This window comes from Vicugna pacos, chromosome 12 (genome assembly GCF_048564905.1).
Source record: "Vicugna pacos chromosome 12, VicPac4, whole genome shotgun sequence".
NCBI classification, from domain to species: domain Eukaryota; kingdom Metazoa; phylum Chordata; class Mammalia; order Artiodactyla; family Camelidae; genus Vicugna; species Vicugna pacos.
This window is the reverse complement of record NC_132998.1, coordinates 26223880-26248889: the sequence shown is the minus strand read 5'-3', so window position 1 is coordinate 26248889 and position 25010 is coordinate 26223880. Positions and strand designations below refer to the sequence as shown.

At 44.5% G+C, this 25010-nt stretch overlaps 1 protein-coding gene and 1 pseudogene across 3 annotated transcripts in view; one reads left to right on the top strand and one right to left on the bottom strand.

Moving 5' to 3' along the window:
- The window catches only part of ABTB3 (ankyrin repeat and BTB domain containing 3), a 320336-nt gene that overhangs the window by 181354 nt on the left and 113972 nt on the right, over positions 1 to 25010 (top strand). For all 3 annotated transcript variants that reach the window (XM_072973060.1, XM_072973059.1, XM_072973058.1), the window contains one exon: positions 23060 to 23209. In XM_072973060.1, coding sequence (XP_072829161.1) covers positions 23134 to 23209 — 76 coding nt within the window. In that variant the 5' untranslated portion in view covers positions 23060 to 23133. The remainder of the gene's footprint in view (positions 1 to 23059; positions 23210 to 25010) is intronic.
- LOC102541066 (V-type proton ATPase subunit G 1 pseudogene) lies at positions 21120 to 21619 on the bottom strand (annotated as a pseudogene).

Here is a 25010-nt window from a genome sequence, read left to right as displayed (position 1 = left end):
TAACCCATGCAATGGGTTGGAGAGGGCACCGTCTATCCACTTTGATAAGAATATTATTCCATCCAGACTGGGGGAATTGGCACATATGGTGGCAGAGTACTGCCTCTGGACATCTTGGGCGACAGGATCAGAAATAGTAGTGCTGAGGAGGGAGGGATGTGGATATCCACCAAGAAGCTCTCTCCAACAACTCTTAGGAATCAAATTAGAACAAATGCCCGTAGAAGTTAACCACAAAATAAAAGTAACCCCTCTGTGGTGCATTTACATTTACCAAGCACTTTCATCTTCTTCATCTCATTACAAGTCTCATGAGAGTGGCTGGGCAGCTATCATTGAGTCCACTTCACAGAGAGAGAAACTGAGGCATAGTTGGGCGAAGCAGTTTGATTCTCGACCTGTGACGAGGATCAGGGGAGAAAGGGAGCTGTTATGCATGTGTTTCCACATGCAGTGTTTCCAGATGGTGCTAGGAGCTTTGGAGTAATTTCATCCCTTAATTCAGTCTTCATAGCCACCTGAGCTATTGGTAGCCCCTTGTGTAGTTAAGGAAAGAGGCTCAGAGAGGCTGAGTCACTAGACAAGACCACGCAGCTTATAAGAGTCAGAGTCAGGATGAGAAATCAGATCTGCCTGACTCCAAAGCCAGTTGGGACCACAGCTTTACAGGTGTCATTGTCATATAATCATAACTGTACATCTAAATAGGTGGGCCTCTGTGGCCGGGGAATCTGCCTGCCTCCAAGACTGGCTCATGCTTTTTTCTTTCATCATTCAAGTGAATGAAGTTCCTTAGCTACCTGCCTTAGCATTTTGATTGTCCTCTTGATGAGAGCAGGTCCATATGCTTTGTCTTCATGCTCTGTTATTCAGGTCAGCTCACAACATTAATAAGTGGGAGAGAACATGCTACCAGAAATGTGCAGTTTCCTTTTAAATGCATTCATTCTTTCTTTTACTGTGCATCTATTAATTCATTCAGCAAACACCAGTGAGGCATTCCCTCTGTACAGACCTTGAGCTAAGAAACCAGCACTGCCAATTGAATGGAACTCAGTACTTCCCCCACAGAGCACAGTAGTTAACAGTGATAAATCATTCCATTTAAGAACTGGGTTGAGTCATGGAATCTAACGGCTTTGGGTAGAAGATTATAAAATGGGAGAGACTTTATGAACTTATGTTTCTGAAGCCCTTGGATGAGAATTTAGATTTTTGAGGGTAGAAAGAAGCCTCCCCCGACCTTGCCCCTTTCCTATTATGCTTCATTTTCACCTCCACTGTCTGAAACATCCCAATAATTTATTGACCATTTTCTCCCCTGAAAAATGGGGGTGATGCTGCCAACCCAGGGACTTCACCACATCCCAGTGCAGTCTGTGCTCTCTCTCTCTCTCCATCTTCAGATGGGGAAGCTGAAGATCAGTCACGGAAGTGCCTTGCCCAAGGTGCCCCTCAGGAAGGCAGAGAAAGGATGTGCACTTGGCTTTTCCCAGATCCAAAGCTGGACCCTTCCATGCCACACCCCAACACCCTCATAATGCCAGTGGCACAGGCACCATTGTCCAAGCCTGTACCACCCCCCAACTTCTGCCCCAGGTCCCCAGACTGCCCTGCCTCCCCGCTGTCCTCTTTTCTTCCCCACTACCTCATCGGTACATACACCTCCCCCTGGGAACTTCCCTGGATTTTTCTAGAGGAGGCCGACCAACGACACTCAACATAACCAAAGGAAACAGTGTCACAGTTCAAGCCAGCACATTTGGGGACAGCTGCAGGAAATAACCTGTGCTGACTTGTCTGCTTATTTATTAGCTTTGTGCCCTTGGGCAGCCGCTGGCCTTTTGCGAGATGACGGTGCACCCGAAGGCCTGGAAGGAACTCTGTGCTAAACATGGTGACTGTGTTTAATAGATATTATTTTCATGGTGCTGCTGTTAGGATCAGAATAACATTAGACAAATGGGAAGCACAATCACCCCCAGGGCTGGGAAGATGAGCTAAGCTTCCTGGGGGCCAAGCCACAGAGAGAATTCTCTTTCATAATAGAAAAGGCTAAGTTCTAGCTCAGAGGAGTCACCTGAGGACTGAGGTAGCTCTCGGGGCCTCCCAACTCAGGGTCTCTGCTGGGAAGAATGGGCAAGAAAGATGAAGAGTGGGTTGGCCTTTCCCTGTCAATCCTTAGCCTTCCTCTAACACTGTCACAGGTGGTGGGAGCCATCACGCAGAAGACAGCTTTGGTGTAGGACATGGCGGCGCTCTCTGGGGCAGGAAGCCCCGATGGGAAAGTTGTGCTGAACCGTGAAGGTAGACCTCTGATGGCACTTGCAGGGGGCAGCGAGCAGAGCCTGCGTCCATCCACCAAGCAACCCCAGAGTGCTAGAACCTTCTCTCTGAGGCTGCTTCTGTTTCATGAGGAAGGAAAAGGGTCTGGCATTTCTTAAGAGTCCATCCTATGCTTAATATCCTTATGTATGTGTTATGGTTTGAATTTTGTACCCTGAAAAATCCCAACCCCCAGTGCTCCAGAATATGACTTTATTTGGAAATGAGTTCATTGCAGATGTAATAAGTTAAGATGAGGTCATACTGGTGTAGGATGGGCCCCTAATCCAGTATGACTGATATCTTATTAAAAACGGAAATTTAGACACAGAATGCCATATGAGGATGAAAGCACAGATCAGGGTGATGCTTCTTCATGCTGAGTGATGCCAAAGATGGCCAGCAAACCACCAGAATGTCAGGGAGAGGCCTGGAACAGATTGTCTGTCACAGCCCTTGGAAGGAACCAACCCTGCCAACACTTTGATCTCAGATGTCCAGCCTCTAGAACTGTGAGACACTAAATGTCTGTTGTTTAAGCCACTGAGTTTGTGGTCCTTTGTTATGACAGCCCTAGCAAACTGAAATGGTATATTACCTCCTTAGACCTCACAGCAAGCCTGCAAAGAGATATTATCCACACATAGGAATTGAGGCTCAGAGGGGTCAGTGACTTGCCCAAAGCCACATAGTAAGAAAAGAGGAGATGTATGAACCCAGCTCCGTTCAGCTCCAAGCACGCAGACAGCCTGGGACCCACATGAACATGGAATCCTGGGTTTCTGGGGGAAGTGAAGGAGATCTGAGGAGCACTACAAGGTTCCCAGGATTTCACTCTACAGCCTGGGATTCCCAGCCCACAAAATGAGTCCTGCCAAGGCCTACACCCTCACAATAAGGTGGGCTGGGACAGAAAAGTCAGGATGAGCCCACAGGGTATTGAGCTGAGTCATCGGTGAGGGGTCTGGGAAAGTCAGGGGTAAGGAACTGACCAGAAAGCAGAGGGAGCCCCTCAGCCAGCTGGGGCTTCTCCTGGTCCAGGCCACATGTGGCCAGGGAGCCAAGTGGCCACAGCTAGAAGGCTTGGCTTTTGCAGGGGCCGGAAGCAAGAGGTCATCGTGTGTATTAAGTCAGTCTGCCTCTCACTCTCTTTATCATTCTTCTCCTGCAGACTTTCAAAGCCCAGGCCTCTCGCCGCTGCTCTAGAACACCAGATTATTCCCCAAAGGTCTTTCTTTCCCCTGCACACCTCCTTCGGGCCTGAGCAGCTGTCCCCAGGCAGCTCCCTTTCCCTCAAGGGCCTTGGCAGTGCAGCGCTACTCCCTTTCCTGTATCCAGCTGTCAGCAGCACACGTCCTCTCCTCCAGCAGGGCCCTGAGGATCATTCTTAATCAAGACACAGAAAGATGGTATCACAGTCCCCCTGGAGTCTGCAAAATAGGCCTTTTAAACTTTGTCTCCTGCCAGAGGACCTTGGGGACACCAGGGAGCTGTCACTAACAGAATCAGGGAAATGCAGAGATAAGGAGCAGGCTGACTGTCACTTCTTAGGAATCAGGGGAAGGCAGGGGGCGGCCAGGACCCCTAACTGCCTAAGGATCCCCTCTCAAGGGCATTGTGAACTGAGACTGTCTGCAGCTCCTGCTGTCCTCAGAACCCCACCCCCTCTCCCTTGGTGACTGGGAAGCAGGAGTCAAATGGGGAGGTGACATGTTTTACAGGCAGCAGAGCTAAACTGCAGTTGGAGTAATGACATTTAGCCTCAGCCATTGCCTCCTGCTGGACCACTTGGCCAGCATCCAGCAGGGAAGGGGGTGGGGCGAAGCCAGACCCAGTTATACTGACTCAGCCACACTCTGGTGTTCCTCTGTTCTGGGCTCTGCAGATAGAACAGACTCTAAGCAGGCAGCAAAGGAACTCAAAGACCCAGCCCAACCCCCATACCCTGGGGGTGATGGCCAAGCAGGCAAGCCACTGCTGGCAGAAGTTCTGCAAAGGGGGCTCCTGGCTGCCCCCTTCAATTACCACATCCAAGGCTCAGCTAGGACCCCATAATCACCTCTTATGGGCTCCCGTCCATGAGAGCTCCCTGGACTTTGGGGGATCCCTTCTTGTCTTCAGCTGGTACTGTCTCTTATGGTATCAGTTCTGGATGTCCATTTCCCACTGGGTCAGCCAGGTCCGCTCCTCACTCTGCCTAATATAGTCTTCTGCAAGCATCCAGGTCTTGGGTCTCTGGGTTTCAGTGCAGCTTTACCCAGGTCACAAAACTCTATCCTGCCTCTATTTTCTCATCTGTAACATGAGGATAATAAATATAGCTACCTCTTAGAGTTACTGTGAGGATTAAATAAGACCCTAAGTATTTAGAGTGGCGCATAGTAAGTACTAAATAAAAGTAACTGTAAGAAAGATGATGATGATGATGTTTCAGTTCCCACAATGATACTACCCCTACTACTGTTATCACTGCTATGACTATTAATGCCATCATTACTACAACTACAATTTGTGTTGGTACTAATGCCCCCACTAGGGGAAACACTACCCCCTAGGATGTGCATAACAATTGTAGGCTTATGAAGCTTTCAGAAATTTTAATGGCTCCCATCCAACCTGTAAAATGCTAATGTGATGGTCAAGGTTTTTCATCCTGTAGTTCTGCCTCCTGCCATCTGGGCTCCTGCCTTGTCCCCAGGTAGAGCCTGCTGCCCAGCATTTCTCCAGGAGTGCACCTCCCTCCCTTGCTTTCTCCCTCTAGCCAAACCAGCTACTTCCTCCTTTTTGATGAACTCCCTCTCTTTGTAAAAATACATGTTCCTAAAGACTCAGCTCAGGTGTCATCTGTTTGTTGAAGTCTTCCTTGGCTGGGGAAAGATAAAGATGCAAAACAGAAAATCAGGTTTAATCAGAAGCGAGGATGTTATTGTCCAGAATGGCAGCAAGAATGGAGGCGGCAAAGACTCCTAATTAGTTGCTAGAACTGGTCTGGGGAAGAAGCCAAATTAGGAAACCGAAGCAACCAAATATGCCTTCGAGTGGCATAGATAAATTCTGCTGAGCATCTTACAATAACAAGAAACACAGGTTTGATCATCTGCTGTGTACCAGATGCTGTTCAGGTATGGATATGTGTAGAATAACCCCGTGAAGTAAATGCTAATCCGATCACCCCCACTTTATGAATAAAGAAACTGAGGCACATAAAGGTTTGTTAATTTGGCTGGAGAGTTAATAGGAAACAGAGCTGGATTTAAGCCTGGGCAGGTGTTTCTGGAGACCATATACCTAACCACTACTCTTTTTCTAACACAATTATTGTTTCTATTTCTCCTCTTCCATCTTCCCTACATTCTAGTCTACCACCTCCTACCCCTAGTTGTGAGATTGGAGTGGTAAGGACCAAGTAAGTCTCTATTCACTAATTCGGCAAATATTTCATGCCTACCACCTGAAGATATAAAATATATGAGTGTATGAGAAATATTTAGAACAGTGCCTGGCACATAGTGAGTTAGCTGCTATCATAACCATCATCACCATCACCATCAGCATTATCATCACCATCATCATCATTATCATCACCATCACCATCATCTTCATCATCTATCCTCCTGATACAAAACCTGGCACTAAGAAGGTTCAGTGAATATTCTGTTGAATGCTGGGTGATGAGCCATTTCTCATAATCATTCACATTCCCAGGAGGAACAGCTTTTCAGTGTCAGAAAAATCGATGCTCTTATTCTCTGAGTCCCCAGAGGAGCCATTTGTCACCCATCTCCCTCCCTGGACGTGGTGGATGCATCCTTTCTTCTCCTGGAAGTGGCTCATTCCCACCTCAATTCTCTGACCCTAGTGGGCAGAACTGATTCCCCTTTCTCATGCCAGAACACAGAGCCTGGCCCTACTCTGTAAGCCCCTCTCCCTCCCCTCTGCATCAGGAGGACCTTGAGTGTTAAGCACATCCCCAAAGCAAAAGACAGTCTCCAAACAGAAATTGAAAAATGCTGGGAGGCTGGGGGCCACGGAGAGAGCAACACTGGCCCTCAAGGCCACCTCTTCAATGGGCTGCAAAGAATGAATGCCAAGAGCATTTCTGAAAATAAAGTGCCAGAGGCAATGATCTTAAAGCAGAGAGAAAAGTATCTGGAAGAACTGAGGAAGAAAGTTATGAAAAATGGCATTCTTTGGTCATCTCTATTTCTTCATTAAACGCTGAAATTTCCCCGGGGGGGAAGGCAAAGGCTGAGAAGGTGTCCAGACTGAGAAGAGATAGTAGTAAGTTTTAAAGTGAAATTAGATGTCTGGACTTGAGGAAGGATGGGTGACGTTCATTTCAGAATGACTCTGTCAGGCCCCCAGCACCCTGAGGAGTTTTGCAAGGCTCAGTCTAATTATAGGGAACATTAGTTTCCTATGTTTGCTGTAACAAATTACCACAAGCTGAGGGGCCTAAAACAATAGAAGTTTATTCTCCAACAGTTCTGGAGGTCAGAGTCCAAAATGAGTCTCAATGAGCCAAAATTAAGATGTCAGCAGGGCTATATTTCTTTCCAGAGGCTCTAGAGGAAAGCCCCTTTCCTCACCTTTTCCAGCTTCTAGAAGCTGCTCACATTCCTTGGCTCACGGCCCCCTTCCATCTTCAAGACCAGCTATGACCGGTCCAGTCTCTTTCACACTGCTTCATGTGGATACTGACTCTTCTGTCTCCCTCTTCTTCATTTAAAGGAACTTTGTGGCCCACCCAGACAATCCAGGAGCGTCTGCTCATCTTAAAATGACTTGATTAGTAGGGGGAGGGTATAGCTTAGTGGTAGAGTTTGTGCCTAGCATGGGCGAGGTCCTGATTTTCAATCCCTAGTACCTCCATTACAAAAATAAATAAATAAATAAACCAAGAAATACCACATGGTATTATCTATATAGGATTTTTTTTTTTTGCTAATTCTTTCAAAATTGGTAATTCATCTCTGGAACTGGAAGTGGCTTTTCATTATCCAGAAATGGGATTAAACCAAGTTAGTGTGACCTTGGGAGAGTTACTTAACCTCTGGTTAAACCTTTGTTTTCTCATCTCTAAAATAAAGAGTTTAGTGTGACTTAAGGTCTCGTCATGAGTGACTGTGGCTTCACCATATCATGCCCAGGGCCTGACACATAGTAGACACTCAGGAAATGTTTGTGCTGACTGAGGGGAGCTGGATTTAGTGGTGTCAGAGGCTTCCCAGCTTTCAAGATCTTTCATGACTCACACTTCCAAATAACAGAACACAAATTTTCTTTTTTTTTAAATGTCATTTTAAAAAATTTAAAGTATAGTCAGTTTACAATGTGTCAATTTCTGGTGTACAGCATAATGTTTCAGTCATACATATACATAGATATATTTGTTTTCATATTCTTTTTCATTGTAGGTTACTACAAGATATTGGATGTAGTTCCCTGTGCGATACAGAAGAAACTTGTTGTTTATCTATTTTATATATACTAGTTAGTATCTGCAAAGAACACAGATTTTCAAAATGGGTATTCACATCTGTCAGGAAGCTCCTCCTGGGCAGAAGCTGTGTCATTTTTCTCTGTGGCACATATCTTTGTACGAGAAAACACTCAATCACATGCACACACAATAAGTGGAAAGATGGACAACTGAATGTGTGTGTATATATGTGTATGTGTACATATACGAGTGCCTGTGTGTGTGTGTGTGTATATATAAATATATATATACACACACACACAGAGGGGAAAAGAGTGTATGTATGTGCCCACAGACACCTCAGTTTTGTCATCTGTAAACAATAGTAAATACAATAGTAATAATACCAACTGCAGAGAGGCATTGTAAGGATTAAAATCGTTAATACATGTGAAACACTTGCCTAGAACGTAGCAAGTGCCATATAAAATCTTAACTATTGTTTTTTCTCAGTATCATTATCTCACCACAACACTGAACGGATGTGGAAGTTCCATAGTTCACCCTACTGTGGGAAGAGGAGGGAGTCCCGGCCATTTGGGGATCTCTGGGGCAGCTGCTGAAGGAAGTGGCATTTAAGCCATGCCTTGAAGATGGGTGGCAATCACTCCCTGTAGAAAGCTGAGGGAAGGCGTTCTGGGTGAGAGGAGCCGTGAGAGGGGAGGCATGGAGGTGGGGAGTCATATCAAGGAAAGTGAGCCCCTCTGTCACTTTGGAGGTGGTCTGCAATTTGGCTGGACAGCTGGGTTAGGTAAAGCTCACAGAGGTGTCTACAGGCCTGGTTAAGAAGTTTCAATTTTATCTTCTGGGCAGTAGGGAGCCACTGAAGGTTGTTGAAGTGGAGAAGGTGGTCATGGGATCAAGACTGTTTCAGGCAGTATGAGGCATTTAAAATCACAGAGAGATCAGTTAGTCCTAACACTGCCGTAACAAATTTCCACAAACTGAGTGGTTTAAAACAACTCTGAGAAAAATTTCTCAAGACCAGAAATCCAAAAAAGTGTTGGCAGGGTGAATTAGGACTGGAAGCTCTGAGGGTGAATCTGTGCTATGCCTCTCTCCCAGCTTCCAGCAGCAGTTGGCTATCTTGGTCTCCCCTGGCTTATAGACACATCACTTCAGTCTGTCTCCATCCTCACATGGCCTCCTCCCCTATGTCTCTCTGTGTCTCAAATAGCATCTGCCTTTGTCTTATGAGGACGCAGGTCATGGGATTTAGGGCCCAACCTAAATCCAGGATGATCTCCTCTTGGGATCCTAAGTGACATTTGCAAGAACCTCTTCACAAATAAAAGGTGTCCCAGGGTGAGGACACAGACATATCTTTTGAGGACCACCATTCAGCCTACTACAGATGATTATAACTATTGTCCAGCACATATCTACACATAAATACCAAATTCCTGCCCCTAGACAGGATAGAGCTCTCAGAAGTTTGGAACTGCCACAGAGCCCTGCGTCATTGTGGTTTTTTCCCATGGTTCTTCTTATCTATAAGAGTAAATGTGGTGTGTGGGGGCCAGGCCTGGCGGTGGGGCAGCCACTGTGATCTGGGTAAATTCAGAGGTTCTCAGCTTGGATGCCCATGAGAATCATCCCGGAGAATGCTGAGAAAACACCAGTACCTGGGCCCTGCCCTCAGACATGCTGATTTCATTGGTCTGGAATGGAGACCGGGTATCATTACCTTTTAAAACTCTCCAAGTTGTTCTCATGTACATCTTAGTTTGGTCCACTGTGGATTTTCCAGGAGGGCAATATAGAGCCAGGGAGGTGAAAATTAGTTCTTGGGAGGCAAAAAACCCCTTAGGAATTGCAATGGTTTGTGACCCTCTAAAGGAGCCTAGTACAGAAACAGATACACAGTGTGTCTATGCTATTAAAATTCCATAGGGTGGGGTATTTTACAATATCGTATATGATGAAAATCTGAGGTACAGTGAGGCCAGCAGATTGGAAGACAATTGCCATTGAAAAGACAGTCTGTTACTCTCAGTTCCCAAGAGGAGAGGAGGGGGCCCAGCATCCCAGGTGGGGAAGCACGGGGGAGGGTCAGGAGACAGAGTGAGAGGGAGAAACATGGACAAGACCCTTTATGGTGGTTTCTGAGCAAAGAAACTGGGGAGGCAGGGTAAGCAGGTTTAGGTTTGGCTCGTTTCAGTGGGCGCCAGAGTGTGGGGGCTGTCCCTGGCTGTCAGGTACCTGGCCGGGGGATGATTAGAGCAGATGGTGGCCTGGAGCATAAGAGCCTGATTACGGAGGTGATTGTGGGTATGGGCTCTGGGTTGGTTGGTTTGCATTGGGAAAGCACATTCACTGGCATGTTGTTTGCTGTGTCTAGGAACCGTCTAGCCCAGGGAGGGGCAGACCCAGATATCAAAGCATTAGAACACAAAAAGTGAAAGATACAGTGAATATAGTGGCGCTGGGGTTGGGGAGGGAAGAAAATAACCAAAAAGACGTCTTGGTGGGAGTGGGCCATAATTTTAAAAGTTGAAAGACTTTATATCTGGGCTACATCACATATTTCATGATAAAACTGCCAGAATGGTGCTGGGAGGAAGCATCTCCCCAGAAGCATCCTTATCCAGATGTATAGCTGGATAGGCCCCCTTCTTGGCCAACAAAGACCATGTGCTCACCTTCCCCAGGGGCCCATGGCCTTGTCAAAAGTGCAGTACCTTTAACAGCGGCAACAAATGAGAATTTAGAGTCCTCTTGAAGTTTATTTTGCTTTGTAATCAGCTGCTGAATTTTGACCTAATGGGATTCTAATGTTTTTAAAAGCCAATTTAGTAATCTTTGTATTTTCGATGAGTTGTAAAAGCCCTATTAGTTATTTATATCACCATACACATGCGTTGCTGCAGATGGCAGATTTATGCTTCCATGTGCCATTAATATCTACACTATGTTAACAGAAGCATTTTAGCCAGCTCTCAAAATATTGGCCTAGTCTCCTTCATGCCTGTAGACACACACACACATACACACACACACACACACACACACACACAAAAACCCCTCTCATTCTGTGTGGTCAGCCATAGGGTATTTCAACTTATTAAAGATCTTATCCTCACTATATCATATCAAATAAGTGATAAGTCTATAGTCACAAGGCTATTTAATTAAAGATAATCAGTCTTTGAAGACTCAGAATACAATTAAATATACTTAACACTAAAGCTTGGTTGAACATGATTTAATCTTTCTTGGGTGATTCAGGATCTTACAGGCCTTGGGGGCCTTTGTTACGAATATAAATGATCTTCATGCTCTTGCTCTGCAGAAGTTCTGTTGGAAAGAGATTCTAGCTGGAAACCTGCCAAGTACACAGGCTTCCACTGTAGAAGGTACCCTTAACAATTACCTGGAAATGTTTCTAGACATCCTGGGGATAAGAAATCTGTGAATATTTGTCCTTGGCATAAAATTGTTGACAGCTGATGTGGAATCCATTTTTCAGCCCCCTTTTTTATCTCTTACAGGGAGAGATACTCAGTGGGGTGTTAATGATACATTAGCACCTTTCTTACTAATCTTTCTTTTCCATCAAGAACTCTACCCAGGACTCATTCATTAATTCAGCTTGTGTTTATTAAGCAAGTCTCAGTGAGACACGGTAGAATTAGAGCTGGCAACAGGTAAGGGTACAGGTGAATTTGTTTCAGGGCACATACTACACATTCAAATAATTAGTTCAGAAGTTCTCTTAAATGGATATGTACCTCCTTTCCACTCCTATTGCCCATCATTTCCTTCCTCCTTTTCCTAGTATGATCACCTTTACTAGTCAAACCATATTCAGATACTTAATGGCTCAGAATTAAAATTAATCTGGGAAAGACATAGCTCAAAATAACCTCAACATACCTTGTAAAAAGAAAGGCAAAAACTGATAGAACTACAAGGAGAAATAGATAGGTCCACTCTGATTGTTGGAGACTTTAACACCCTTCTGTCTGAAATGGACAGATCCAGTAGGTAGAAAATCAGTAAGGACATAGTACAAGTCCTAATCAACTGGTTATAATGGACTATAGCCTACCTCATCTAACAACAGAGAACACATATTCTTCTCAAGCTCACATGGAACATTCACCAAGATAGACCACATTCTGGGACATGAAACACACCTTAACAACTTTAAAAGAATAGACTATTCTCAGATCACAGTGGAATTAAACTAGAAATCAATAGAAAGATAGGTGGAAAATTCCAAATTCGTGGAGGCTAAACAACACACTCCTCAATAACACTTGGGTCAAAGAAAAAAAATATCTCAAGAGAATTTTTAAAAATATTTTGAACTAAGTGAAAACACAACATAAAAATTTGTGGGATGCAGCAAAAGCAGTGCTCAAAATTTATAGCAGTAAAAGCATGTATTTAAAAAGAAGAAAGATGTAAAATCAAGATTATAAGTGCATTAGGAAATTTAAAAAAGAACAAATTAAAGCAAAAGTAAGCAAAAGAAAAGAAATAATAATTAGAGCAGAAATCAATGAAATTAAAAACAGGAAATAGAGAAAATCAACGAAACCACAAGCTGGTTCTTTGAAAAGATTGATAAAATTGATGAGCCTAGCTAAGTAAAAAAAAGAGAAATTATTAATATCAGAAATGAAAGAGGGGACATCACTATAGATCCCAAGCACATTAAAGGAATAATAAAGAAATAGAATGAACAACTCTATGCTCACAAATTTGGTGATGTAGGTGAAATGTACCAATTCCTTGAGAGACCCAATCTAGCAAGACTTACAAGAAAAATTAGACAATCTGAATAGGCTTATTAAAGAAATTGAATCAATAATTAATAACCTTCCAAAATAGAAAGCATTAGGCCCAGATAGTGAATTCTACCAAACATTTAAAGAAAAAATTATGCCAATTTTCTACAACCTCTTTCAGAAGATAAAAGCAGAGGGAGTACTTCCTAACTCATTCTGAGTCTAGCATTACCCTAATACCGAAACTAGACAAAAATATTACAAGAAAAGAAAACTACAGATGAATGTCTCTTGTCAACATAGATGCAGAAATCCTGGACAAAATACTAGCAAATCAAATCCAGTAATGTATAAAAAGAACTTATTACAATGCACCACGAATTTTCCTGCCTCCATCCCTTGCTTGGCTTTTGCTGCTCCCTCTGGTTTGCCCTTTCCCATTCTCTTTTCTTCCCTACCCCCAACCGCATCCAATTCACCTAGTGAACATGGGCTCATTTTTCAGTACTTGTCCTAGGACAGTTCATCTATAAAACTTTTCCTGACACACCACTCATGTGAAATATTCCATTTCTGTTTGTGCCCTCAGTGTAGCATGTACAAGCTTCTCTTACAGCACCTGGGACACTCATGAGCATGTGTACATGTGCCACTAGATTACGGATTTCTTAAGGACAGAGTCTATCTCTTACTTTTCATTAGAGTCCCAGTCTGTTACATTATATGGGATAGATGGATGGATGGATGGATGGAGGAGTACAGGAAGGGACTGAGGAAGGAAGGAAAGAAGGGAGGGAGGGAGGGAGGGAAGGAGGAAGGGAGAAAAGGAAGAAAGTTAGTGGATGGATAAGTAGATAGATGAATGGGGGTTAAGCTCCATGAGGGCAACTACTTTGTTTTGTTTCCTGCTGTATCTCCACTGCTCAGCATAATATATAACACATAATAGATGCTCAAAAGTTGTTTGATTAATTAATTACTCTTTAATTAATTAAAGGATGAGCCATTATAAAAGCAGAAGTTTGGATGGATGAATGGATAAATGAGTGTTGAGTGGACAGACTGATGAATGCATTTGAATTCTAAGTGTTCAAGTGGAAATACATGGCCACCTTGATGAAGAGCAGTATTCTCCACTGTCCAGAAAGCTACGTCTCATTATTTCACTCTGACTTGTTGCCATGTGTTAATTGAAATGTCAAAGACTAGTTTTTAAGTCAAAACAGTCTAACACACACACCCATCGCACCCAGGGCTGAATTTTATCACCACCACTTGACACTGTACCCACAAGTGTCACTGCTGTGCGAGGGGACAAGGAAATAGATGCTTTAAGAGAACTTCTAAATGGCCACAGTCCATGGTCCTGGGAGCCAGATGATCTCCAAAATCTGACCAACCTCTCACATTTCCACAGCTACCCAAGACCTGGCTGGAGTGGAGGTCTAAAATGTTGTGGGCACAGTGCAGCAGCCAGTTGGTGACATGGTGATGTAAGGGCTGGTAAAAGAATTTACCAGAGATAAAGTATGGGAATAGAAAGGGGTTTATTAGGGTATGCTGTCATAGACAACAGCAGGCCACACAGACATGAGGTGCCTGTGTGAGTGCCAAGGGCCAGTTATTGGTGTGTTTTATAAGGTAGGGTAACAAGGTGCCTGCTCGGCTTGAACACAAGTCTCTGGTTGTAGGTGAGGTAAGAGGTTTAGAGTTCCTGAAGGGCGGTGAGGTTTATAATAAGGTGGTCTGAAACAAACCAGCCTGAGCTATTGTGAGATGAGGCTGAAGGATCTCAGGTAGATATCTGAGAGCCCAGAAATGTTGGGCTTTGAAGGATGTCAGTTGGCCCAACATAAAATACCTCTTAGCAGGAGTCAAGGACCAAAGCAGATACTCACAAGCCCTGCAGGGCCCCAGGTGCACTTCACCACAGAGATGAGAAAATTGGGGAAATGAGTCTCTCTCTCCTCTTAAGCCCCTGTGAGATGGATGGCTCAGGAGCCTACAGGGAGTAGAAAGGATAATGCAATAAAGACAGACCCCTGGGAGAGGAGGGAGGGCAAAGGAGGTAACCAAAATTTTTGTATGGATATTTAACCGTGCTCGCTAGTCACAGGGAAGAAGAAAGAGTGAGGGAAAAGCACAAACCATGACAGGGCTTACATGATGCAGCTTTGCATCATGGGAGATGGGGAGAAAGCAGGGAAGCCTGCTCAGCATCTTCACGTGGGTGTCCAAGGGCTGATTGAAGTAGAACGTGACCAGAACTGAACTTCTTATCTTTTCCCCAAACCTGACCCTCCTACAGTGTTCCCCATTTCCTTAAATGGTAAATCCATCCTTTCAATTGTATTGGTCAAAAACCTTGGAGCTGTTCTTGTCCCCTCTCTTCTTCTTGCCCCTTACACCCAAGTAGCAACTCCATCGACTTTTCCTTCTCTTTGTACTGAGAATCACTTTTGTACCATCTCCACCATAACCACTCTGGCTCTGCCCAGGCTACTCCCTACAGTCTGTTCTTCATCCACCAGCTGGAGTGACCCCCTCCAAAAAAGGCCAGATCACATCCCTCCTCTATTCCAAACCCTCCAGTGGCTCCCATCTCACTCAGAGTAAAAGCTAAAGTCCAGAGTTGCCCACGAGACTCCCCCAAGTTTGTGCTCACCACTTCTCTGGCCTCATTGCCTACTACTTTCCCCCAGTTTCTCTGTTTCTTCTTCCAACAAGCCAAGCCTAGCCCTCAGGCCTTTGTCCTTACCACTCCCTCTGCTGACCTGCTTCTCCCCCGAGATACCAGCCTGGCTCACATGCTCATGTCCTGCAAGTCTCTCTTTGAATGTCCCCTTCTCCATGTGACCCCGCTGCCCAACCCAGCACTCCCGATCCTCCTTTCCTGCTCTATTTTTCTCCATGGCATTTACTACTCAACTGGTTACATATTCTCATTATGTATTTGGAATACACATACCAAGATGGCAAGGATTTCCAGTTTTTTGCTACTGGATCCTCAGTACCTAGAACTACACCTAGCACCTAGTGGGCACTCGGCTAATACTCACTGAATGAATGAATGAATGAACAGAGTATCTTTCCCTTTGTTTTCCTGCAGATTTTCTTACTTACACTGTCAGTGTTAGAGCCATACCAATGCCCCACTGTCTCTGTGCCATGTACCACGTACAATGACTTACTAACAGCATGGCTGCCTCTGTGCCTTGCTCTCAAGGTGGACACTCCCTTACCCAGACTTTAATTATTAGCTTCCTTCACTCCTGAGCTGACTTCAGGGGAAAGCTGGCTGCATCCGGCTTTTATGGAGAGGACCACCTGTGTGGTCATCTTGGGCAATTTCTTCCTTGGTGACCCCACCCTACTTTGTCCCTACCTTTCTGCCTCAACACCCAGCAGGCACAGTGGGTATACTTTTCCTATTGTCTCAGAATCTTCCTCTCTGGACTGGGAGCTTCCTAAGAATAGAAACTTCTTTGAGCCTTGGAATCTCAAAAGTGGCATTTGAGCTGGGCCTTGAAGGATGAACATGAACTTGCTGGGCACCCATCAAAAATGGAGAGAACAAGTACAGCGATAATGAGGGAGAGGAAGAAATGGACATAGTGAGTGTAGACCACTCTTTCTAGGCTTTCAGCTATGAAAGGGGAGAGAGAGAAACATGGCTGGAAAGTAAAGGTTTAGATTTTAAGGCCAGAATTTTTTTGGCCCAATGCCCTCCATGGTCCACCCCTGCCTCCTGGTCCAGCTCCTTCTCCCACCTTCTGCACCCTCTATCCCATCTTGTACCCTCGGTTCCAGTCACTCATATGCAGAGCCCATGTCTTTGGGTCTTTGCTCTTCCTTGGAATGTCCTTCTCTAATCATCATCATCATCACATCTATTGAGCTATTTATAGGGGCCAAGATTTACATGTATTAATTCATTTAATCTTCCAGTGGCCTTATGAGGATTACACTGTGACCCTCCCCATATTATTCAGAAGGAAACGGAGATCCAGGGAGGCTAAATAGCATCCCTAGGTGACACTGCTGTGACAAAGTACAGGTGCAATTCAACCCAAGCATTCCTTCAGGCTCCCGAGTCCACATTCTTTCAACTCTGCTGTAAGGTGTCTGCTTCCCCAGATCCCAGCTCCAGCACTAAGCTCCCCTGGGAAGCTGCCCTGACACTCCCAGGCCAACTCTGGCTCACCCACTGTGCTCCATGGTTTCTTCGTCTTCTTTTAAGGTTGTCATGCTCATTCCTCCTGTGTAATTCAGCCTCTTCCAGTGGGCATATTATTGAATCCATTTCTGAAAATTCTCCATCTTTGTGTCTACCTCTTATTTCTTTTGGTGGTTTAGCTTCAGACTTCCTAAGAACTTTCCCTTTGAACATAATTCATTATAGGGGAAAAAATGAACCATGGTCTGGATTTATCTAATTGGAAAATGGCATGGCTCCCACAGACAAATGGGCTCACCAAGGCAGTCCTGAATTTGCTTCCCGCTGCCAAGTCTCTTAAAATAAAATGGAGTTTCCAAGCCGATGGTGCAAACATTTTTAAAAATCTGATCATTTCCTATCTTGTTTCTTAATAAATTGAACAGTAAAAGAAAGCCTTCTGGCACCTTGTTATTGAATTCCTAAATCTTTAGCTTCGAAGAACTTCACTTGGATTATTAGCAAACATTTATTGACTCTCTTTTCTGTGCCAGGTTGTCCATATAGATTATCCCATTATGGTCTCCCAGCCACGCTAGGAGGTAGATAGCATCAAATATTTTACAGAGACAGGAACAGAGGCTCAGAGGAGCCAAGTCACAAGTCCCAGGCCACACAGCTGGGAGACGGCAAGGTAGGAATCTGAAACCGGCCAGGTCTGTCTGGTGCCAGTTCGAGGGCTGATCTGCTGCACCCCAGCTGCTTCCTTCCCAGTTCTTAAGCTGGGACTGGTGCCAGGGCCCTCCACTTTAAATTCTGGGGATAACTTAGCAGAAAACAAGGCCTAGCTTGGCAAGCAGGACTTAGGAGTCTGTTCTCTTCTCACAGCCAGAGACAGACAAGGCAGAACCAAAGCCTGGGTCCAGGGTGCCAAGACGTATGTAGCCTCCTCCTCTGCCATTACCATCAACACCAAAGGGAGAAGGGATGAGTGCTGTCTTCTTTGGTTTTCTCTTGGTGGGAAACAGCATCCAGGTCCAGTGATAGAATGGAGATACAGAGAAAAGCTGAGAGGAGGGAGATGATATATTTGCCAAGGGGCTGTCCTATGAACATAGGAAGGTGGGTATTCAGGGAGACCGAATTGCCCTGATTACTCCCATGGAAGACAGAATGCTCGATATGGTTGGCCCCAGGGCCCACCCAGAGGAACAGTTTTCACATTTTCTGTTCTAAATGACCTAACCAAAAAGTTGTCTGTCTCCAGTCGCACAGACTTTGGAAAGATGATCTGCAAGACTATATGAATCCAGACATTAAATAAACAAAACTGCACATTTTGGGGAACAGGCCATTTAGTAAGTGCTTACTGTAGGCCAGTGGCCTTAAGTATTTAGCTTGTTTAATCACCACAATAAAACAATAAAGTGGATATTTTAACATCTCTTTGCAGACACAGAGGCTGCCTGGGGATCTGGGAAGTGGTTTGTCCAGGTTGCCCAGGGGATGGGCGCAGGATTGGAGCATAGCTCCATTAAGAGCCTACAGTCATGCCTGGCCTCTCTGTCCCACCTATGGCCAGTCAGGCCTGTATTGGTTATGGCTGTAAATGTGGACATTCAAAGGCATTGGTTCATTACCTTTTAGGACTTGCCAACCCCTTTGAGAATGGATTTCCCCTCAGACAAATGTAACACTCAGCCCAAAGTAATAGAATTTCAAGAAGACCATGACCCCTTCAACAATGTGGACAGGGTCCTACAATCGTCTGCTTTTCAAGGAAATTATTCCCTTAGTTGCAGTCAAAGTCATATTTGAATCTTAGTTTCCCCTGTCTTTAAACTTGAGTCTTAATTACAAGACTGTGGCTGTCCTTGACTCTGATAGTGGAAATTGATGCATAAACCAAAACTCAGGCCTGCAACTGGCACTAAAATATGATGCTGAGACTTACTTAACGACTTAGTTGATTTTTATACAAAAAAACCCTCTACTTTATATGTATACCCCATATAGAGTCCTCAAAGAAAAAGAAAAAAGGAAAACCCTGGCATATAATCTTTGCATAATAGATCAATTATAGATTTCCCAAATCCCAGTAATCTAGCTTTCAAGGCTTCTTTGAATAATTATATTTTCACATTTAAATTTCAGAACCCTCTAAAAGAAGGAGGAATAATTTCAAGGGAAATTATTTATTCTTATGATAAACAAGTCCAAAGCTGGGCTTAGACACATTAACTGATCTTCATCTCAGTTAACATATGTTGAACACCTACTAGTGCTCAGCACATGCAAAATACTTCAGTACACTTTGTCTCATTTCATCCCCTACCCTCAGCAACACCTTGAGGGAGACAAAGCCATTCTTAACACCCTCATTTCACAGAAGAGGAAACTGAGGTCGAGAGAAGCTGTCTGACCTGCCCAAGGTTAAACAAATGGGAAATGGAAAAGCCAGGACTGAAGCTCTGGGTTCCAGACTCCAAGACCTGTTTGCTTGTGCCTCAACCAACATGTGAAGCAATGTTTCAGATGCAGGTCTGGGATAAGAACTTGCTGCATATAGTGCAGATTCCAAGAAAGCAGTCCTGTAAGTACATGTCAGGTCCATTTGTACTGCTAATTAGAGAACTTTATCCTCCCCGATATTCAGAAGTTGCTCCCAGACCTCCTTTACTGTGAAGCCCCCGACCACCACTCCCCCCCGTAGTGGAGGGTTTCATCCCCTGAACCTTGGGCCAATTATCACACTGGGTCATGGTCATCTGGTGTCCTCTGTGGTGATTGCCATTAAGGGTAGTAAATGTTTGAATTTTATCAGGAACATCTAGGGCATGAGTTGAGGGCTTGGCCCAACATTGGTTGCCATAGCAACGACGAGTTGAACTTGGCTTCTGACTAGATGTCTGGGCAGGTGCACAAACTGGAGGAAGCAAGGATGACTCACTGCCTGAGGTGATGAGGGTGACTCAGCTGTTGAGGGAGAGGGACAGGCAGGAGGGTGGCCTCGGATGACCAGCATTTCTGAGAAGGTCTGGTCTTTCCTGAAAAGCTGAGGGTTCCTGAAGTGCAAGGATCGCCTCTCGGTCATCTCTACATCTCGTGTGGAGCTCAACATAGCACTGAGTAGTGCCCAGTGAATGGTGAATGTGTATTGCCCCATTAATGCCAAGTTGTGAACTGGCCCAGTTCACAGTGTTTTTCAAACTGCCAGTTATGACCCACTAGTGGGCCCTGAAATCACTTTTGGTGCTTCAGGCAGCATTTTCTATTGGTAAGCTAGAAAAGAAGTGAAAAGGAGAAAAAATTGAAAGTGCCTTGTACATAGTAAGGGTCAGTATTATTTTCCGTGAAAATATTTTTCATGGAAAACTTTTAAAGTCTATATAGTGGTGGTGGTGGGGCGTGTGTGTGTGTGTGTGCGTGTGTGTGTGTGTGTGTACTGGGAATGATGTGAAATACATTCTTATTCTGAGTCCAAAATATTTGAAAAACAATGGTTAGAGAACAATCTCAGAAACTTACTTGGCCAGTTTCCTGATTATAGAAACGTTAAAATCTCATGGTCATTTGCAATGTTCATCCATGATTCATTGTTCATAAAAAAAACATCTGCTATGGTTGCCTTCTCCATTGTGTCAGCCTGTTAGGTGAGAAAGTGAAACATCCAGGAACAAGTGACCGGCTCAGTACCGCTGGAGCCATTAATTAGGCAGCAGAGGCTAGAAGGGGTGTGTGACGGGTGGCATCTCATACCTGCCCATCTTCAAAGGCAGAGCCTTTGTTTGCTGAGCTTTTGAGATTCAAGCAGAATGAGGAGTGGGCTTGAACTACTGACATTTGCCTTCTGTCTGTCCCCACACCCTGACAGTTGGCTTAAATAATTCAGCCCCTGTATATCGATACTGTTTTTTTTTTTAAGTGTATGACAGTCTTTACTTTTAAATGAGTATCAGTACACCAAGTAATAACACGTGACAAGTTCTTGAATTCTATCATCTAGTAATTTTGATTAAGAGACACTGAAAGCAGCCCGAACAATTATACTAGTATTCATTGTTCTAACCCTTAGCCAGAAAGGACTATTTTAAGGCTGGCTGCTGATTCATGTAGATTACAAGTAACTATTTACTACTTTTTCATAGATAAAGCCCCTGACCTTCAAGAAAGCTTTAGGGAAAAAAAAATTTTAATCCCTTTCTTTCTTAAGAAAAAAAAAAAGTTTAACTATATCTAAGAAAGAAAAATTCAGTATTGATATATATGCTGCTTGAGCGAAAAGGCATAAGAAAACAACATATATGCATTAAATTGCTAAGAAATATGAGGTAAAAAGATAAAAATCTTTGGATAAGCTCTAAGTTTGTATGAAGAAGCTAGATCTGCTATTCTGCAAAAAGTGAAGGAACCTACTACGTAATATACAGAAATAATTTAATGCCTTTTCACAAGACTATAACTCAAGCCCTGCTAAAGCTTCCCATTCCATGAAGGCATCTAAAATGCCAGCCATGGAACGGGCACGTCTTCCTTCCTCCCCTATCCATTTATGCGGTAGTTTTCGTGGATTTCGGGCCGGATGTCGCAGACAAAGGCCAAGAGTTTATCCAAGACTTCATCCCTGTTCTGCCGGAAGTAGGTCTGAAGGATGGTCATCTTCTCCTGGGTGTCCTTCTCCACCTCAGTGCTGCAGCTGCCGTGGGATCCCAGAGCCGCAGCCTCCTTGGCCTTGAACTCCTTCTCCCTCTGCAGGCGGTACTGTTCAATTTCAGCCTGGGCTTCTTTGGCCTGCTTCAGCCTCCAGTTCTTTCGCTTGCGGGCCTCCGACACCTTCTCGGCGGCCCGCTTCTCGGCCTGGAGCAGCTGCTGCATGCCCTGCAACTGACTAGCCATGGCGGCCGCTACTCCGAGGCAGCGGAAAGCCTCGATACTGTTTTATTGTTCCCAATTTATTGTGTCATTGGCAGTCTTGTCTCTTCAGTGAGTTTATACACTACTTGAATGTGTTTTCTTTTGCATCTCCAAAATGCCTAGCAGGGGTAGGAATACAGTAGGCACTCAATATGTGCTTCCAACTTATTAACAACTACTCTTTGTTCAGGTCTTGGCTAAGACATCCTTTATAGATGATCTACATCAGTGAAGAGCCAGGAACTTCTGGCTCATCTTCTCCTACCATGGAACATGTATCATGTGGCTTTGTAGTTATGTGTGTAACAGTCTGTCTCCTTTGCTTAGACTGTGACCCTACCAAGGAAAGGAAGTATGTGAATTCTGTCCATCATTGTATCCTCAGCCCCTAACACAGCACAACACCTGCCTGCTTTGTTCATTGTCTCCTCAGTGATTGACACTTGCTAAGTTATTGCCATAAGATTAACACTTGTTAGTTATTGCCATAAGAATGCTGAGTAACAAACAACCCCAGTGTCTCAATGGTATATTAAATTAGCATTTGCTTTTGTGGGGCAGCTCTAAGCTGCAGGTTTGTACTGGATCTGTTCCATGTTTTTCTCACCCTTCTTAGACCAGCAAGCTAGCCAGGGCATGTTTTTCTATGATGATGGTAAAAACACAAAAGAGCAAGTTCTTCTGCACAAGTGGTTCTTAGGCCTTTGGTTCCATCATGTCTCTTAACATACCTTTGGCCAAAGTTCATTAAGTCCAAAGTCAAGGAGCAAGGGAGCAAGTCTAGCCTATGGAGGTAGGGGAGATGAAGGGAACAGTGAATATTTCTGAATAATCGGCCAAATAAGGTCTCAGGTTCTCACTAAATGTTCATGGAATGGAAAGGAAACAATGAAAATAGCTGGATTCCAGGAATTTCCCATCATACAGGTTACAAAAATCCATGGGACTCTACCTCCTGACATAGCTCTATGGAGAAAGCCAGAGCCTTCTCTAACAGATAACAGCCCAACCACCCAGAGTTAAGTTTGCTGGGCAGGTAAATCATTCCCTCAGGAGGTTGCCAGCAGAGACTTCCTGCAGGGCGCCCAGGGGCAGCAGCTGCCTCTCGGAGGGAGAATGGGACAGTGACCACTAGGTTCTCAAGAGGTGTCAGTGGACAGAATCTCTGGCAGGTCTGAGGAAATGATTTTTTGTCTCCTTTGGAAATGTCTGCATAAAGGTGAATGCTAGTGTGTTTGTTAAAATCAGCAGGTCAGGACATAGAGGAGACCTTTTAAAAGAACTGGACATTATTTCTAAGAGGATTCGAAGTCTTGGTTCGTATTTTGGCTTTGTGGTACCAACTCTGATGTGGTTTGAGGCTGGGCAAGGTTTTGTGCCCCTCCTTTGGTTAGCTGAAATATAACAATCTGTTTTCCTCTCATTCTCTCTCCCCGCTGACTGCAGGAGTGCTCTGCTTGCCAGACAGCCTGAACCTTCACAGAGACCCGCAGCGGACCAGCAAGCCAGGAGAGCTGCCCATGTTCAGCCAGTCTGAGCTGAGGACCATCGAGCAATCCTTGTTGGCCACTCGTGTGGGCAGCATTGCAGAACTGAGTAAGTGAACGCTGGCTCTCCTGCCCTTTCTATGCCCAAGTGGCCAGCTGCCTGCAGGACAGTGCTCTGTCACCAGCCAGGTGACTGCTTTTATTGAGCACCTTCTGTGTACACAAATCAGTGCTGATGGCCATGGGGAAAGCGAGGGCTCTGGAGTCAGGCTCTTCTCTGATGTAGGTCAAGTTCCTACCCTTTTCTAAGCCTCAGATTCCTTTTTCTATAACATAGAGAAAGTAATAATACTTCACTTAGGGTGCAGTGGCAGTAATTCAGCAAGCTAATGCCCATAAAGGGGCCCCCACAGTGCCTGGCACACTGTAAATGCTGTTAACACTGTTGATTTCCACAATGGGATCCACTGAAAGCATATGTCGAATCACATCTCTCCTTTGTTCAGAATCCTCCACTGACTCCCCAGCTGATCTGCAGGAAAAGCCAAAGTCTTCACAACTGTGTCCAGGCTCCCTGACCTGTGTCCCTCAGACATCTTCTTCCACTCTCTCCCAAAGCCCACTGAACTCCAGTCACACTGGCCCCTGGTATTCCTTGAATGTAGCAGACATACCTCAGGGCCTTTGCACTCACTGTTCCCACTTCCTGAACCACTCTCTTCCCCAGCTATCCACATAGCTTGTTCCCTCATTGACTTCAAGTCTCACCCAAATGTTACCTCTTAACGAAGCTTTCCCTGCCTACCCTATTTAAAATTAGAACACCCTGAGGACCCTTCTCCTACTTCACTGCTTTACCTTTCTCCCCAGAAGTTATCCTATGACATACTCTCTAATTTTTAATAACATCTCCACTGAGATGTAATTCATATACAGTTCACCTACTTAAAATGTACCATCCAATGGCTTTTAGTATATTGGCCAAATTATGCAACCATAACCACAATCAATTTTAGAACATTTTCATCACCCCAACAAGAAACCTGATAACCATTAGCAATCACTGCCTTCCCCATTCCTTGAGGTCACATTCTATAGTTTACTCATTATTTTAAATAGTCTATTTCTCCCTACTACAGTATATTCTCACAGAGAGTAGAAATATTTGTTTTGTTCATTGATGTAAGCCCAACATTAAAAATACTGCCTGGCATGTAGTAGGCCCTCAGGAAATAGGGAGAAAGAGGGAGGGAGAGAGAGAAAGGGGCAGAAATGTGGAGAGAGGAGAGGAATTGTCAGGAAGGTTGGGTTTTCCCAAGTTTGAGCAATGACTTGTCAGGCAGGCACCTCCCCTAATTCAGGGCTGAGCTCTCTGAGTCTGGCCAACCAGAGGGAAATAAAACTGTATATACTTGTGATCCAACTGATTGTCAAATGACATAGCTATGTGTTAGTTCCGGGTGGGACTGGTACATTGATGTCAGAAATGCTAGAGAATGTTAAAGTATGAGTTGGTGTGAAAATCCAGAAAATTCTTAACTGTAAATAGATTCAGTTAAGAGCGACTTGTGCCTCTTCCCAAGTATTCCCAGTACACCCAGGACAGGCATCCTCCCTTGAGTATATGGCATGAGCCTCTGAAAAGGGAAGCAGAAGTTGGTTCAAGCCATAGGGGGTCCTTATGGTCACTAGAGTTACTTTCCTGGCACCTGAATTTAGAAATTGTGCTTCCGTTTCCATAAAGCCGCTGAAATCATGAGATGCCTCCAATTACAGGGTTTTCAGCTACTAGTCAGTTGTACGATGGTTCTTACACTTTCAGGTGCTATGGACCCCTTTGGCAATCTGATGAAGCCAGTGGACTCTGCCTCAGAATAATATTTTTATTTTTTTAGTGGAGGTATTTGGGA